At 35.2% G+C, this 19,727-nt stretch overlaps 1 protein-coding gene across 1 annotated transcript; it reads right to left on the bottom strand.

The window, feature by feature from the left end:
• Positions 1–14,001: 14,001 nt before the first annotated feature.
• On the bottom strand, positions 14,002–14,583 carry LOC149239902 (uncharacterized). Its single transcript, XM_089370000.1, has one exon. It carries the CDS (start codon positions 14,581–14,583, stop codon positions 14,002–14,004), a length of 582 nt encoding a protein of 193 aa, XP_089226126.1.
• Between the last annotated feature and the right edge of the window lie 5,144 nt (positions 14,584–19,727).

Consider the following 19,727-nt stretch of genomic DNA (forward strand, 5'->3'; position numbering starts at 1 on the left):
AAATTTTGCATATACATATAATTAAAAAAATATGTATTTCTAGACCTTTTAACTTAAAATGGCATGTTAAATAAAATATTTTTTTTGAAAAAATTGAATAATTTTTTTTTGGAAAAATAACAAATTTCATGAAAATTTATATAAAAATTGATTTAGATAAAATTTATAGTATATAAAAAAATTAAAACATACCATTTTAAAAAACAATAAAAAAATATTTAACAATAAAAATAAAAATAAAAATCACAAACATAAAAAATAAAAAACATTAAAAATGAAAAAATAAAAATAAAAGAAATGTATAAAAGAAACAAATTAAAAAAAAAAAATTGAAAAAAAAAAATAAACAAAATTTTTTAATGTTTTTTTTGAATTATTGACTTTATTTATTTTTTTGGGTAAATTTTTTTCTTAAATAATGTTATAGTTATATATATAATTTTTTAAAAATATTTATTTTTTAATTTTTTTTATTTTTATTTTTTATAGATTAATTTTGTTTTTTTAAACAATTTTTTTTATGTTTGAATTTTTTTTTTGTCTTTTGTCTTTTATTTTTTATATATTATTTTATATTTGATTTTTTTGGGTCGTTTTTTATTTTTTATATATTTTAATATATATTTTTATTTACTTATTATTTTTTTAAACTTTTTGTTTTATTTTTTTCGTTTTTTAGTGTTAGTTTTTTTCAATGCTTTGACTTTTGTTTTGTTTTGTATTTTGTATTTTTATTTATTTATTTATTTTATTTTATTTTATTGTTTTCTACAGGGTCGCTGTCGATCCTCAACTTGCACCCTGACCCCATTATAGGTCAATATTATAGTTTATTTTAAATTTTTTGTTATAATGGATCGCGTCCGCCCACACAATGTGTCAATTTCATGGTTGATTTTTAATTTTTCATTGCAATGGATCAAGTTCACCTACACTGCATGTCAATTTGATGGTTGATTTTTAAATTTTTGTTGCAATGTGTCAAGTTGTCTTAGCCTAAGATTTTAAAATAGTTATACTTTTAGGATTTAAAAAAATGAATTACTCTTGGTATAATGGCTCTTTCATTAGGGTGTTCATTTTTAAAGCTTTTTTAATCATATATTTTTTCCATAATGCCATGCTTGAAATATATTGAAAACTTGAGGTTTTCTGTAGTCATGATCTTTGGTTTTAATTCCACAGTTGAAAAAGAATCAAAATTTTAAGGTTTTTCTGATTCATGATATTTTATCTTTAATATTATGCTTGAAAATAGTTATGAGTATTTTATCTTTAACAACATGGCTAAAAATTATTGGAATTTTAAGGCTTTTCAGAGATGTGATATTTTGTCTTTAATGCAATGCTTGAAGATCGTTAGAATTTTAAAGTTTTTCTTAGTCATGATATTCTTTTTTGTAAGCTTGGTAGGACTCCTACATCTTCATCATGTCCAATATATCATCCTGATCGGGGCAGGGAATTGAACCGGTGATTTCACATCAAAAAGTGCCTTAACAAGCACCCGATCACCGTCTATCCAAGACCCTGTGGACTTTAGAGTCATGATATTTTATCATCATCTCCATTGCTAAAAGATGTTGAAAATTTACCCCGAAAAAAAAAGATGTTATTCCAACATCATCTTTTTTTTTAGGGTGTTTTTTGCACAAAAAAATGTCTTTTATTGACTTTTACTGGCATTTTAAAAAAATGTTGAAAATTTTCTCTACAAAAAAAAATGTTGATGCAACATCAACACTGTTCGTTTTCGGGCTGTCTATTCATGTTTTTTGGGTTTTTTGGCTAGAATTATCATTTTGATTCACAGTTCTCGTTTGATTGGTAACTTTGTTTTAAATCTTTTGGATTTTTGTGATCTTTTCAACTTTACCATATCAAGAGAAGTTGAATATGATCCATTTGTATGGGTACCAATGTTCAGGACCCGAAACCGGTGAACAAGTGTCACATACCTCTATGAACCAATATTAACAATTACCTACTAGGATCCCATCCCCCAATTTAACATTGATTAAATTTAGATTCAATAGTCGTCACATGCATAATTATTCCATCATCCAATGAACAAAGATTACATATGAATTTATACTCATACACTTAAGAATTCAACAACATCAAGAGTGATGAACCATAAGATAACACAATGAAATTCTACTCATAAGTTCAAAGATGCGACAACATAAAGAGTAAGGAGCCACATGAAGAACATCCCAAGAAATTGAATCAGACCAAAGTAACTGAAAGAATGTCACTTGGAAAACTAAGCACCGCCACCCAACCTAGAACTAACTCCCTCCAGTTCACCCCTGAGCCAAGAGTTCTTGCCATGGATCAACTGCCTCTTGTTGATCTCTTCAATGGGTATTTAATACCCTCTTTCATGATATGGTTTCCTTTAGTGGCATCCTGCTTTTATGGATATTTTTATCCATTTGCCTAGGATTTTCCCAGAAAAGTTTGCCTTTCTCTCCCGCGAGGCTTTTCCTCATAAAAGTTTGTCTTTCTGTCCTGCAAGGCTTTTATGTTTTTCTTAAACTTAGCATCTTTCTCCAGCTAAGTAACTTAATGGATATTTATCTCCAAATCCATTAAACTTATTTAGAATTGTATCTAGAAGTATTGTCATGAAAGAATTATCCATTCCCATTCACCAATGGGATTTTATTTGGCAAGAACCTCATCTCTTGGTGTCTCGTTTTCCAAGTGTTTTACATTATCTTTATTTATTTAACAATAAAGTATTTACTTTCATTGTTACACCTTGGACCTAGATTTTCTTAGCTTAGGTTAACAAAGTGTTACATACAACAGAGGGGTGTTACATACTCCCCCCCTTAAATTTACATTGTCCTCGGTGTATTATTGCATCTTACAATTTATTTCCTCGTTCACAGGTAGCTGTTTCTGAATTTTCAGGTTCCCATGGCCTTGCCACCTGAATCAGATCTTCTGATACATCAGTTACAAAGGAGTTCTACCAACAATCTCCTTCCATTGCTACCTGTACATTTGTTTCAATCAAATTTTGTGAGAGATTTTCAGATGCAGAAACTCAATTTTGTTTACCATGGTTAATGTAGCAGTAATACTACATGAGTAACTATGGGTTAATTTTGCCCGTCCTTTAACTATGATTCCTCCATTTTATTTAAATAATAGGAAGAAATGCATGTTCTTCTAATGCATTTGTGTTCTTGTCAAACACATGCTTCGTGCAGTTTCCCTGCATTAGTCATAACAAGTCAAGCTAGCACATTTGACCAATCCACATGTATAAAATATCATATCAGGTTAGCTCAACATAACCAACAAAATAATAACCCATATGTAACCATCCATCATAGATCACATAGATCAAAATCATGAATTTCATGCATACAAAACTGAAATGAAACATTGATACTTATCCTTGAATCACTCCTTAGCTTCTACCTTTGTCTTTCTTCTCTATGCACTCCGAGTCGATTGCCACACCATGCAATCACCCAATGCCTTCTCCCCAACCATGTGTACCTACACATAGTGTGCATCACACACATACAATTATACATGTCATATATCATCATGCAATACATGCATCCATACTAGTACCATATGTACCATTTGTACATAGTACCACCTGTACACGTGTACCCAATACCAAATGTCCATAGCATCACCTGCATGACATATACTTCATCCACATGTTTTCAACCATGTTAGTATTATGCCAAAAATTCCTTCAATTATTCATATTACCTTTAGGCAAGTCCGATCAAACCATGTTCAATTTGTCGATTGGAGAATAAGGAATTTCATGGACCTGTTCAACTTCTGAAACCAGAGTATAAGAAAATAATTTTATGTCAAAGTATTCATGTGCTTTTATTTAGCTAATTATTTTCATGTGCCTTGTGGTTGCAGGATAATTTCAACAACATAGTAACATAGAGGTAATCATGCATACTACAATTTTATCATACCAATAACTTTGAGTTTTGGAATTTAATCAGTCACTAGACAAGGTATTAATTAACATCGGAATATGACCTCCGCCCCATCATAAAATAGACTTATTGACTATGATAGTTAGTCTAGTATGGACTTCAGTATTATACTTGAAGTTTAATAACAAATTTTAGCCTTGTCTTTAAGAACATAATTGTTTGGAACCTAAAAGTACTCCACACATAAACTAGTTATGTCATATGATTTCCTCTTTGCTCCTTTTTATCCAAAGTTAAACGAACAATCAGTATGCATGTACATACATCTATACATGAATCATAAGTGAAGGTTACAATGTTCTCCATTCCACACCCTCCAAGTTTTTAGGCACTATGTGTACCAAGGTGTGAACCTAGGTCATTTACATGTTTACACCTCACCTTAAACATTAAATCACCCCTGGAAGACAAGAGAATATAACCCATTTATCAATTACCAATTTAGTTTATGAAATACTTGTTATGTTGTCCTATTCAGAAGCCAGACAACACTATCAATGCAATATGATAAGGCGACTTCTCCAAGATTGTTTGATAGTGGTACAAGATATGCAATCTCAAATTGTACGATTGTCAATAGATCATTTTATCGAAACCAATCATATTTGTACACAACAATCTCGATTACCAATACCACTCTACCATCAATATGGTTAAAGCATTCTATTGATTTAAAAATGAGCTGTTGTATGGTTGGTTATCCTCTCTCTTCATCTTCTAGAAAATTGTATATGTCCCACTTTACTTGATGCATGCATTATTTTACTACTAGCATAAGATCCTTAGGTCATTATGAGCTGTATTACTACGAAACCTTTTGGTTTACCAAGAATTTGTTAATTAATTTAGACAAGTTATGCTCTGAATCTAGTGTACACTTCTTGTTAGTCATTAGGCGCCTCTGAATTGCTCTATTTTTAATTCAAGTGCATCTAGCACCACCATATCCAATTTGTTTGTCATTTCTGTTTTCATAAAGCATGTATAGTTTGTTTATATATACACATAGATCATTTTATCACTTCCCACAAGAAGTACATTTGCAAGATCTACAATCCTTCTACTGAAAGCATCTTCTTCTTACTGCAGATTGAAAGGTCCCTATTTATGAGTTACTATTAACAAAAACCCATTTATATCTGGATTGATATGCACATCCATGTTGTGGAGTTCAACACATTGGAATTGAGTGACTTTAAAATGTGTCCTTGAGCTTGTATTAAATATTGTCTCTCTACTATTAATCGAGAGGCCTTAGGAGCTTCTTTTACACTCCCATTAAGTATTTACATTAGGTGTACTTTTGTGTGTCAATTCCATTAATCTTCTTATTAGAGTTATAAATTATTAATGTATGATGTCTTCTCCATATTCATATAGTGAGTTGTATTGCATTTGTGCATTCACTTCACAACTCTGATCCCAGTTTCATCTAGGTTGGAATATAATGTGTCTCTCTTATCTATCTTAGTTACAATTATTTAGATATTACTTTACTCAAAAGAACCTGTGGGTTCCAAACTATGCATATTTAATTAGGTATGCATGTTGCTACTGATTGTCTGAATAATGACCTGCTAAGGTTTAGTTTCCTTCAACAATGTATATTTGGAGCATTTTCCACTAACGATTCAACTAGTGGCCACACCACATCCAAAAATGAACCACATTATTACACACAGATGCACCAATATTAAATTGAAAAGCAATTTTAAAATACATAGTCACATACCACATACAGAGACATGTCTTTCATGAGTTTAATGATTTTTCATGGGAATTTCCTGAACAGATACCCAATTAATTATCCATCAATTTCGGATACTTTTGACAAAATGTTATGAACTTCTTTTGAGTGATTTATATAGATTCCATCTACATATTTTTTTTTTAAATTTTTGATTTTTCCTCATGTTGACCATGATCTATGGCAAAGAGCACTTGTCATTTTATCTCATAAGGGTTCAACATTTATTCCCTTCATATTTCAAGATCTCTATATGCATAAACTTTATTCCATTAAGTTATGTCCTTGCATAGAAATCATAAAACTTATAATTTTATTTTAATATGACTAGAATAATATGATGACCATATCACTAAATTTCATCGAAATTTTAATCCAATAACCATACTTTAAAATCACTTATTCACCTCCCTTATTTATTCATAACTTTCATTACAAAATATATCCATTATTCTTCCTAAATATTTTATATGCTTTACTCTTTTTTTTTTTTTTTTTTTTTTTTTTTTTTTAATTTTTTTCCCTTTGGAAAAATCGTAATTTTCATTAGTATAGGAAAATTACATATTGTAGATGCGTTTCACATATGTTGTATGTGAGGCTGAGTGCCTATCAAGTAAGAGTGTATCAAAATAGCTCAGTGCACTCCACATAGGGAGGCTTTGTCTTCAGTATTGTTCATAATAAAGATAATAAAAAATATCCTCACAGGGAGTAAATATGTCTGTCATTTATATACATCTGATAATTTAAAAACATAATACTATAAACATGTGCAAAAAAAACAGGCTCCTGCTGAGCCAGTTAATCTATATAGTCCATGTATGGACGGTGGTAATACTGATAATGGGCACCATCCCTCTGCTCCTGTATCAGCCATGTGCCATGAGGTCGGATCACAACTTCCTTAGATAACTGGTCGACAGATTGGTTGCGTTTCCTGTAGATATGACGACAAACAAAGAGATCAAAATGTGTAATGAGTTTGTGTGCCTCACCCAGTATAGGTCTCAGAGAGTAAGTAGAACAATTTGATGTTTTGTTAATCCAGTTGCAGACAATTTTTGAGTCCCCAAATATTTGAATATTCCTACAATGTTTTTCCAAAGAAATTTGAATGAGATATTTAAGTGTGATCAACTCTGCAAAGTTGTTGGTGCCCCTTCCCAGGCCCATTTGGATTTTGTAGTGGAGGGAATCAGATAGGTATAGAATTGCTCCGCCCCCACACCCAACGTCTTGTTCTAAGACATCAATAAAGCTTAGGGATATTCTCGGTTGATGTCTTTAGGTACAATGTGCCTAGGGGGGTTGTCATCATCTTCAGGTATGGAGTCATAGTCTGCCAGAAGACGGGCATTGATTGAGGGCCAATGAGGTATGATGTCCTGAAAAATGCATCGGTTATGGGAAATCCAGATCGCCCAACAAATGAGGAGAGGAATATTTCTAGCCTTGGTCAGGGTTGCAGTGGTCCACCATGTGGTCCAAGATTCCATTACTGTCAAGCCCTGCCATGTGCATTGGGGGATGATTGTTGAAAGGATAGAGTTCCAGAGGTCCTTTATGACCGCGCAGGTAAGAAATAGATGTTCTGTTGAGTCAGAGCTGTTCTTGCAAATGCAACACCAAGTGGGTCCATGTTGATCTCATTTGATTAGATTGTCTCCCGTGGGAGCCTTATTTCTTAGTACTGCCCACATGAATAATCTAGATCTAGGTGGCGCATTTAACTTCCATAGGTTTTTCCACCAAAATTCAATAGCCTGTGGTCTATGAACATAAGCTAAGCAGAGATATCCCTCCTTAGGGGAGTATACCCCATTTTTAGCATGCGCCTAGATAATCTCATCATCCCCTTCCACAATTCTGATGTGTGATTTTGTCAGTGCTGCTATATAGTCCTCCCAAAGTTGATGCCAGATCAGAGGGATGTGCAGGCTACGAGCAGATTTCCAGGCCTGATAAAATATGGTGGTGTGCTCTAGGTCTGCAATATGACTGATATGTGTGATACCCAAATTAGTAAGGTGTAGCATGAGATCTTGAGGTAGTTTGTGGGCATTACCACATCCTATCCAAGGGTCTAATCCGATGCGGATTGATGTGCCAAATTGAATTTTCCATGTGAGCCCTTCTCGGATAATAGGCATGGAGTTTAAAACAACTTTCCAGATGATTGAGATCCCTGTTTTGTTCCAGTTTGGCTATTATATCCAGTCCATTAGATTTAGGGGGGATATGTATTTTGTATAAGCCACCTTTGTCCATAGGATGTTTGTAGTGATCAATTTCCAGCCTAGCTTGGCCACCAGTGCAGATGAAAAGTCCTCCAACCTTTTAATTCCCCATCCTCCCCATTTCTTTGGGAGAGCAAGTGATTCCCATTTGGCCCAGGCAAAGATTCTCCCTGACTGATTGCCTTTCTAGAGGAATTTGCAACAGAGGTTTTGTATTCTGGAGAGGATACCATAGGGGATCCATGCCAATGACATCCAATATACAGGGGTGGCTTCAAGAATAGCTTTGATGAGTACTAGTCTCCCTGCTCTAGAGAGGTACTTATGATACCAGATGTTGAGCCTTCTTTCTAGCTTGGAGATTAACCATGTCCAATCTGCTATCTTGTAACCATGGGGTTTCAGTCTGTACCCCAAGTATCTAAGGCCATCCTCCATTTGCAGAAGAGTGAATGGAAATCTATGGAGTGCATACTGTATCTCATGAGGGGTGCATCCTGTGGCTGTAATGGTGGATTTAGTATTGTTGATGACCATACCTGTAGCAGTTTGAAATAATTCTATGGTGTTCTGTAAGTTAGTCAGATCCCCAATACCACCATTGAGGAAAATAAACACATCATCCATGAATAGTAAATGAGTCAGAATGCATCTGTCTGTGATCCTAATACCCTTAAATCTTCTCCTGCTATGTTCTTCCTTAATAAGTCTGCTGAGCCCTTCCATGATAAGAAGAAATAATAATGGGGACAGAGGAAAACCCTGCCTGAGTCCTCTTTCTGAGTGAAAGAAAGGTGTTGCTGATCCATTTACAAGGACACTGAAAGATATATTTGTTATACAACACATGATCCATTTTATAAATTCAAAGGGAAAGCCTAGATGTGTTAGGAGCATTCTGATATATAACCAACTTGCCCGATCAAAGGCTTTTGAGAGGTCTACCTTGAGGATCATACCTTTCAGCTTCTTCCACTGTATAGAGTGCATCACTTCTTGTGTTGTTCCAACAGCTTCATGTATCTATCGATCTTGGAGAAAGGCAAATTGTTCAGAGGATATGTAGGCGGATAGTATGGGATGGAGACAATTGGCTATGATTTTGTAGATACAATTGCATAGGGAGATGGGGCGGAAGTCATCAAAGGAGATGAGGTTGTCTGATTTGGGGATAAGGGAAATGAAGGTGGAATTGAATGCCTCATACATCTTTCCAGTGATCTGACAGTCTTCAATGACCTTCAGGAGATCTTCTCCAAGGATGTCGAAGAAAGCAGTGTAGAACTCAACTGACCAGCCATCTGGTCCTGGGCTTTTGTCTCGCTTGAACCATTTTAAGGTAGCCTCAAGTTCCCCCATTGTGACCTCCCTGTTGAGATCCAAGGTGGTCTCCTGGTCCACAAACCGAGGAAATAATTGTGCCACTCTGATGACTTCAACAAGAGTGACATTGGGAGGTGCCTTGTAGATCTGCTTGAAGTGGGATGTGGCCAGGGAGGCTAATTGCTGGAAGGTATTCACTCTAATCCCCTGCTCATTTGTCAGTTGCCAAATGGAGTTGATAGATTTTCGGCCATTTGCATATTTGTGAAAGAATTTTGTGTTATCATCTCCCTCAAGCAACCATATCGCTCTACTTCTCAGCCTCCAGGTTTCTTCCCGGTCCTTTAGAATTTTACTTCTCTTAGCTATTAAGGTAGTGAGCTTCTCCTTCTGTTCAGTAGTAGTAAAGCCCCTCCCATGCTCATCTTCCAAGGCAGCAATATCTGCTTCAGTGTCCCTTAGGGTTTGATCATCCAGTTCTCTCTTGTTGTGTGCCCAGATTTTTGATAATCTCTTCAACTCCTTTAGGTTATGAGCAAAACCTTCTGCTATATTCCCACCAGTAGCAGGAGGGTGGGTCTTCCAATAATCAGTTACCATTCAAATATAGGTTGCATCTTTCAACCATGTAGAGTTGAACTTGAAAGGGGCTTTGGGTTTGTTCAGTCCACCTCTTATTTCAAGGTATATCGACAAATGATCTGATATACCCCCTGAACCAACCCACTGCCTGTAGTTATAGCCCATACCCAGCAGTCACTCCTTGATGAGGAAGTGATCTAGCCTTCTAGCGAGGCTGTCCTCTCCAATTCTTTTGTTCCTCCAAGTAGGTTGTATTTTTGCAGATGGAATATCTATAAGGCTGTGATTCTCCAGGATGTTCTCAAAGAAAGAAGATAGGGGGTCAATTTGGGCATGGTGTCCCCATGACTCCGAGAATCCAATAGAGAAATTTAAGTCTCCTCTAAGGATTATATTGTCCTTTTGCAGAAGATTGGTGTTCAGTAAATGCTCCCAGAATACCCCATAATTTTGACATGGCCCATATACATTGATAAGTCTAATGTTAGAGCCAAGTTCAGATGAGAAGATGTCTGCCCCGATGTGTCCAATGCCTCCCCATATGCTACATAGTTTGATAGTCCGAGTGTTGAAACCCATTGCAATGCCTCTCGAGCGGCCATTGACATCAAGGGCTTGAAATGACCATCCAGGTAGCATGGATTCTAGCAGGTGAGATATGACTTCTGCAAGACCCAGGGTTTCTTGAAGGAATATGACATCAACCTGATCAGTCATAAGAAGTCTACGGAAAGCTAGTTTTTTCTCAGGGCTAGGTAACCCTCTACAATTAAAGGATAGCAACTTCATGGGGGAGATGGCTCTAGGGTGTTCTGTGCTCTAAGAACCTGGTCAATAGCAAGTTGTCAACCCGAAGAAATCTCCTCCCCTGCCTACAGCTTGGCTTTGGATAGGGAGGATGGTCGGCCTCTTGGTGGCTTTGGGGGGATGGAGGGAGATACTAATCCAATGCCAATAGAGTCGAGAGGCTGAGATCGAGAGAGGGATTGAAGCGAGTAGCTGTGGGATAAAGAACCTTGATTAGAGTCGGAGGCTTTGGTAGATAGGGGCACCTCCGGAAAGGCTGGGGGGGTGCTAGAGAAAATGGAGGGGGGATGCATAGTGTAGGCTAGAGAGATGGGGGGTGAGGGCATGAATGCAGAGCACTGATGAGCAACCGATTAAGATGAAGAAGAGAAATGTATAGAGCAGGGATTAGATGTGGACATACTCGAAGAAAGTGCAACCACCCTTTCCCTTGTCAGAGGAGGAGAGGGAGGCCGATATGGTGCTTTGTTGTGCTTCTTCGGAGTCTCCTTAGCTGGTGTTGTCACTGCTGCTTCAAAGGAGGGGTGGTTCTCAGGTTCCTTTGTAGCCTTGGTTGGAATTGTCTTCCCCTTTTCCGCTGCTCTTGCTTTTCCATTTAGGGGTAGTCCCTGAATAAGTGTCCCACATTATGGCATCTCCTGCATCTAAAAGGGACCCCCTCATAATCAAGGATTTGAGTCCGTGAGAAATTTCTCCAGAGCAATGTGATATGTTCCTATAGCCCTTCCCTAGTGTCAAGATGGACCAGTATCCTTGCATATGCCATGATGCCTGTAGTGAGGTATGATTTATCATACTCCAGAAATGTGCCCAGGGTGTTCCCAATGCGCCTGAAAATGTCCTCAGACCAAAAGTGGAGTGGCAGGCTTGGTAGATGTACCCACAGTGGTCCAGCACCTAATTGCTCCCTCTTAGGGTTGAAAAGAGGGTTCCATCATTGCAGGAGCATGGGGGCTTGTTCAATCTATCAAAATGAAGATAGAACCCAATTTGTGTGCTCAACTTTGGCAAAGCAAAGTGAAAACCATCCTCGGACAAAGGTTTGCACGAAAGGTAGTTCAGCCAAATGTTGTCCCCAGATTTTAGCTGTCCATTGCTTAAGCTATGCCGTAGAGTAGCTCCTCCCATGAACCCTACCTACCAATACTCTATTGGCGGTATCCATGGTTTCACCCCACTGGATATCTTCGCCCAAACGGTTGCAACGTCCTGTGTCCTAGCTTTGACGCACTTTTGTTTTTTCCTCGGCCTGTGGCCCTTGTCGGTGATGTCCTCCTGAGAGTCGCTGAGGTGAGGGTTCAGATGAGGGTTTGTAGGGTTCAGACCAGGCCCAGAAGGGTAAGCTTTCGAGATCGGTGGGATGCCAGTGAAGCTGTTGGAGAGGGGAGTTGATAATGGTGCTGAGAGAGGGGTAATCTGAGGGAAAATTGAGGGTTCGCTGAGAGGGGTAGGGATGTGTGATCCAGCAGATGGTGGGAATTGTGGGTAACCCGAGGAGCTCGTGGTGTGGTTTGACCTATACAATGAGCCACAAACTGTAGGGAGGTTGGCAAAGGGGGAGGGATAGCGAAAACCGGCCAAGTGGGGGAGGGGTCCTCTGGTAGGGTAACAATCGAGCATGAGGGCCCCGAGATCGAAGGAAACAAAGCGATAACTTTCGATAGGTCGCTATTGAAGGGGAGCAGGCCATACATGTTCGAGGGGGGATGTCCAGATGGAGACATCTGCAAACAAGTCTTCTGAATAATCAACCAAATCCATCTCCATAACTATTTTATGAGTGCTACGCGCAAGCTGCCACCAGGATTGTCAAATCGTCGTTGTTGTTGTAACCGACTGCAGATAGGAGAATGACGAGGAGCACAACGAAATCACGTGGAGAATAATATGCAAAGGCAACGACCAGGGAACGGGGACAGGTGCAAACAATGTTAGAGGGATACAACAACAAGGTGGAAATGGATCTGTCACAACGGAGGTTCTGCATATGCTTGAGGGCTGTAGTCAAACCCTAGCTCGTGTCACGCACTGTTCGCGGAGGGTTACGGATCTCCATCTATTCAGTTGCAAAATAACCATCAGACCCTAATATTATGATTTACTCCTCTGTGGGGGCATTTAGTATTTGATCCTTCTATTACCTCAATTCCAAGGATATATATTCTTCTCACGTATGTACTACATGTTATCTAATGTGATATCTCTTTTTTTTCCCCGAGGAAAAATCGTAACTTTTCATTAATTTGAAAAATTACATGTAGTAGATGCCAATGACATATGTAGTTTGTTGGCTATAGCCTTCAAGTAAATACCAAAAACTATTGGTCGTAGCCATGCAAAAATATATAGATCTGTACATAATTTACCACACAGGGTATACTGTTAAGTCCAAAAGCAAGAAATAAATATATACAATACATCAACAAGTAGTTGTTATAAACACTGCTGAAAATTGCAAAATAATTTAGGGCCTGACTGCCCTCAGATATGCCCTATCAATATAGGGCCGATGATAGTACTGGTAGTGATCATCTCCAATCTGCTCCTGTATTAACCACAGGCCTCTGGGATGTGCCGCAACCTCCTTGGAAAGTTGGTCAGCAGCTGTGTTACGTTCCCTGTAAATATGTTGACATGAAACATAATTAAACTGTGCTTTTAATATCATGATTTCATCCAGTATGTTCCTGAGAGTGTGCACATGACAAGTAGAAATGTTATTGAACCAATTGATGATGATTTTTGAGTCACCGAAAATATGTAAATGATTGCATGCATGGGCCAGTGCAAAGTGTAGAAGATGTCTGAGAGAGATCAGTTCTGCAAAATTGTTTGTTCCCAAGCCTAACCCCATTTGTATTTTGTAATGGTGGTTTTCAGTTTTATGAAGTAGGATTCCCCCACCACATCCCTGTGCTTGTGCCGCGCCATCAACATAGGCCCAGGGAATAGATCGATCAATAGTTTCAGGTAAGACAACACGACCTACAGGTGTATTATCTTCTTCAGGTATTTCATGATATGTTGCAATGATTTTTGTAATGGTGGATGACCATCGAGCCAATTTGTCTCTAAAAATGATCCCATTTCTTGTCAACCAAATAGACCAGCAAATGAGGAGTGGTAGACAGTGCACTTTAGTGTTCCGGTTTGTAGCTCACCAAAGGTCCCAAGCATCTGATACATTTTGTCCATGCCATCTGATAGTAAGAGTTAGTGCATCCAGGACTTGATTCCAAAGATGATTTAAAGTCGGGCAGGATAGGAATAGATGGTTGTTAGATTCCTCTGCCTGCTGGCAGAGCACACACTAGGTAGGGCCGAATAAAGATTGCTGCATTAAGTTGCAGCCAATAGGTGTCTTATTTCGAATAACATTCCACATGAAGAGCTTCGTTCTCGGAGGCGCTTTGAGCTTCCATATCTTTCCCCACCAATCCATGAGAACAAGCGGTCTGTGCCTGATGTGAATAATGGGATAGCTCGCCTTCGGGGAGTATGTGCCGTGTTCAGCAGGGGTCCAAAGGAGTTCATCAGCCCCCTCTTTTATACGGACATGAGATTCATTAAGGGTTGTGATATAACCCTCCCAGTCATGTTGCCAATGTGCGGGGATGTCTAAATGCTCTGCTGAGAACCATGCTTGATTAAAGATAGAGCTATTCTCCAGATCCGCAACATGAGAAATTACAATAATATTCCTGTTATTGAGAAATTGTATAGAGTCCAGAGATAATCGAAACATATTCCCATAGCCCGACCAGGGATCTAAGCCAATGCAAACGGATGAGCCATCGTTAAGTCTCCATGCTAATCCATTTCTGATAGTAGGAAAAGTGTGTAGGATCGCTCGCCAAACCATTGAAATCCCAGATCTCTGCCAAGTGGGCATACGTATCCAATCCATAAGCTGATGAGGCCAAATATATTTATAAAAGATAACCTCAGTCCAGAGACTATGAGAGGTGAGGATATCCCAACCCAACTTAGCAACAAGTGCATGTGCAAAGGAGGATAAGTCCTTCTATCCCCAACCACCCCATTTCTTTGGTCTAGCAATATGTTTCCATTCCACCCATGTAGAGGGTTTACCCTCCTTATAGCCATTCCAAAGGAATCTGCAGCAAATCCTTTGTATCCAGGAAAGGATTCCTTTAGGAATCCAGGCCAGAGACATCCAATAAACATGTGTAGCTTCCAGGACAAATTTAATAAGCACTAATCATCCTTCCCTGGAGAGGAATCTATGGTTCCAATTGTGTAATCATTTTTCGATCTTGACCACAAGCCAAATCCAGACAACGATTTTGTAGCAATGTGGATTGATCTAGAAGCCCATGTATTTGAGCCCATCCTCCAGGTGATGGCTCTAAAAAGGAAATTTTTGCAGTGCAACCCGAGCCTCATGGGGAGTACATTCAGATAGAGTAATTGTGGATTTCAAATGATTTGCTTCCATACCTGTGGCCTTAGCGAAGAGTAGAAGGATATCAGAAAAGGTGGTAGTATCTCGGATGCCTCCATCAAGGAAGATGAGCACATCATCTACGAAGAGTAGATGGGTGAGTATGAACTGATTATTTATTTTGAGATCCTAAAAATGCCCATCATGCTTGGCAGAAGCAATGAGCCTACTGAGGCCTTCCATAACAATTAGAAAGAGGAGAGGGGAGAAACAAAGTTACGGATGAAACATGAACTATTACCTCAAAACAGGTACTCGAGTCCAAAAACCCCAAAAAAACATGAAAAAACAACCAAAAAATGAAAATTGTTTATTCCAGAATGATGTTTTTTTTTAGGGTAAATTTTCAACATTTTTTTTAAATGGAAGTAAAAACCATTTTTTTTTGAAAAATGGATGAAAAAAACACCCTTAAATTTTTTTGTTTATTCTGGAATAACAAAAAAAAAAATCGGGTTACAATTTTGACATTTTTTAGCAATGGAGTTAAAGTGAAAATATCTGGACTTTGAAACACTGTAAAATTCCAACAATTCTCGGACATGATGTTAAATATAAAATATCATGTCTCGAATTTTGACTATTTCCATCGATGTTGTTAAAGATAAAATATCTTGACTCTAAAAACCTTGAAATTGTAATTATTTTCGACCATAACATTAAAGATAAAATATCATGACTTAGAAAAACATTAAAATCCTGACAATTTTTTAACCATGCAATTAAAACCAAAGATTATGACTACAAAAAAATCTTAAGTTTTCAAAATATTTCAAGCATGACATTATGAAATTTTTTTATGACAAAAAACTTTAAAAATGAACACTCAAGAGTAATTTATTTTTTAAATGCAAAACACATAACGATTTTAAAATCTTAGCCTAAGACAACTCGATACATTGCAAAAAAAAATTATAAATCAACCATCAAATTGACGCGCGATGTAGGTGAACTCGACCCGTTGTAATGAAAACTTAAAGACCAACCATGAAATTGATACATTGTGGGGACAGACTCGATTCATTATAACAAAAATTTTAAAATCAACTATCAAATTGCCCATAATGGGATCGGGTTGTTAGATGAGCATCGACACAGATCTTGTAGAAAAAAAATGAAAATAAAAACCAAAATAAAAAAAATAAATGTATAAAGAAATAAAAATGAAAAATACAAAAAAAACAAAAATTCAGATATTGAAAAAAAAACAATAAAAAAAACACAAAAAAACACAAAAGATATATATATTTTTAATATTGATAAAAAGAAAAAGCAATGAAAAAAACACAAAAAATAATAAGAAAAACAAATTTTAAATATTGGAAAAAAAACAATAAAAAAACAATAAAAAAACACAAAAATAATAAAAAAGAAAAATCCTCAGATGAACATGCTAAGAAGACTAAGCATCATATATGCATTGAGGAGGTTAGGGTTATCACTAAGATTCCCCATTTTCATCATCAGAAGTTTAGAGAAGCCATTGAAATTGAGAGGTTTTCTAGTAATATCAATAGGGATGATGGTTGGAAAATTAGTAGCTGTTGGATTCCCGCCCTCTCTTTTTAATTCTCTCCACCCTTTTTGTTTTGATAGATTATTGATATATAAATAATAATTGTTAACACTCTTATAGAATTTGTTCTTGCATTATAAATATTTTTGTGGTAATATTAATATAAATATTAATACTTATACATAGTGATTTAGATATATTGTTTATAAATTTTTTTACATTATTATTATTTATTAATATGAGTAGGTGCTTTTTATATATTTAAATGTTACTATTATTGTTTAATCTTCAGTTATGTATATATATATTGAAAAAAAAATATTATTAACCCTAATATACAATTTTATATTAATTTATATTAATATTAATTTTTATTCATAGTGAACTATTTATATATTGTTATTATATATATACAATATAACATTTATATTATTTATTAACATGAGTAGGTGTTTATTAAGAATCATATATATATATATATATATAACATGAGTAGGTGTTTATTAAGAATCCTATATATATATATATATATAATATTATATTCAATCGTTATTATTAATTTTAATATTTTGTTAATAATAAAAAGAAGAAAAATGAATTGAATATTATCAGATATCGCTGTTAGTTGGTTAACTAATAAAATTAAAAATTATATATTTATATATATTTTATTAATTTAAATATTACCATTCCATCCCCTCTCTCTCCCATAGTCAAACATAGCCATTTTCTTCTAGCTGTTAGGTTGATCCATCTTCCTATTTAACTCTCTTCCTGGATCTGTTTCTTCATTGTGTCTTGAAGATGAACCACACTTGTTGGTTTGAAACGTGTCGACCCAAATCTTCAATGTGACTTCTTCCGAAAAAAATATTTATACATCATAAAATTAACTTAAAAAAAAAATAAAATAAAACAAAACACAATTTAACAAAAAAAGTAAATTAAAAAAATAAAAATAATCATAAAATCAATTAAAAAAAACACAATTTAACCAAAAAAAAAAAAAATAAAAACATTTTTTTTTTAAATAATTGTTTAAAAAAAATAAATAAAAATCATTCTTTTAAATAATTTTTTTTTTTTAAACACAAAATTTTTCTTTAAATAAAAAAAATACATAACTAAAAAATTAAATTCAATTAAAAAAAAACAATTGAAAAAAATCAAAACAAAACAACTAAAAATTAAAATAAAAAACAATTAAAAAAAAAACATTAAAAAAATAAAAATAAAAAATAAGAATGAAACAAAAAATAACTATATAAAAAAAAAAAAAACTAAAAATAAAAATGAATAGAACAAAAAAAAAAACAATAAAAAAATTAATAAAACAAAAAAAAATAATAAAACCAAAATTAAATTCCACCACCCCCGGGCGGGTTTGGCCGCGGGCGCTGGTGAGGAGGCGGGCTGCGTGCAGCCGCCCCCCGCCTGCGTCCACAGCCAACCTCGCCCGGGGTGGCATAATATATATATATATATATATATATATATATATATATATATATATAAACTTTTTATTTTTATTTTTATTTTTTGGTTTTGATTTGCCTTTTTTGTTTTCTAATTTAAATATTTTTTTTTTTTTTAATTTTTAATTTTTTTTTTTTTTAGTTTTAGTTTTGAATATATATATATATATATATATATATATATATATATATATATATATATATATAACTTCAAAAAATATTTACGGATGTATTTTTTTTTAATAATATTCAAATTTTTTCTTTAAATTTTATGCCTTTTTGAATTTATTTATTTATTTTTTAATTAATTTGTTGTTTATTTATTTTACAATTGAAATTTGTTTTATTTTTACATTTTTATGGGTGTTTTATTAGTTTTTTGTTTTTTTTTTTTTTGTTTTTTTATTATTTGAGTTTTTTTGGTCATGTTTTTTAATTTATTAATTAATTTATTTTTTATTACGAATATGAAAATCACAAACATTTAAAAAAATATCCACACTTAATACATTACAAAATTTAAAGTGTAAAAAATAAGCCCTCTAAACAAAAAGGGTTGATGTTGCATCAACCCTTTTCAAAATCAAGATGAAAATCACTAACATTTAAAAAAGGTGTTCATACTTGCTACATAAAAAAAATTTAAAGTGTCAAAAATCAACCCTCTAAAAAAAGGAGTTGATGCTGCATCAACACTTTTCAAAATCAACATGAAAATTAGTAACATCGAAAAAAAATGTTCATACTTGATACATGAGAAAATTTAAAGTGCCAAAAATATGCTTTAAAAAAAAGGTTTATTCTGGTATCGCCACTTTTCAAAATTGGGTGATTTTTCGCTACCTCAAAAAAACGGGTACCAGTTCACTTTCTTGTTTGATCGGTAACTATGTTGAGAGTTGGCATCCTTGAAGAAGCCCTCGTTCAACATGAAAAATGTAAGATGCAAAGCCATTTATCAGGACACTGAAGCAGGCTAAGGTGATGTAACACATAACCCAATCAATGAAGGGAGGGGGGAAACCCAGGTGGGTGAAAATCATTTTAAGATAGAGCCATCTTACCTGCTAAAAGGCTTTAGTATGATCAATTTTGAGTATTACCCCCTTGAGTTTTTTAGTTTTCATGGAATGAAGGGCCTCTTGTGCAGAGCCTATAGCCTCATGGATCTGTCTATGATGAAGGAAAGAAAATTGTTCAGGGGAGATGTGACATGAGAGGATAGGTTTGAGGCGGTTGGCTATGATCTTGTAGAGACAATTACAAAAAAATATGGGCCTAAAATCATTGAATGACAAAGGGTAGTCGGATTTGGGGATAAGGACAATGAAAGTGGATTTAATAGCCTCGTACATACGCCTAGATGTCCTGCATTCCTCCACCACCTTTAGAAGATCCTATCCAATAGTTTCATGAAAATATAGATAAAACTCAATAGACCATCCATTAGGCCCTGGGATCTTGTCTTTTTTGAACCATTTTAAGGTACTTTCCAATTCACCTATAGTAACTAGGGAGGTGAGCTCCTCAGCCTCATCCAGGTCAAAAAATCGAGGAAAATGTCCCACTATTTGAACAAT

Source organism: Pinus tabuliformis, chromosome 8 (genome assembly GCF_031772625.1).
Source record: "Pinus tabuliformis cultivar Carrire ecotype Pingquan chromosome 8, CPIR1, whole genome shotgun sequence".
Taxonomy (NCBI): Eukaryota; Viridiplantae; Streptophyta; class Pinopsida; order Pinales; family Pinaceae; genus Pinus; species Pinus tabuliformis.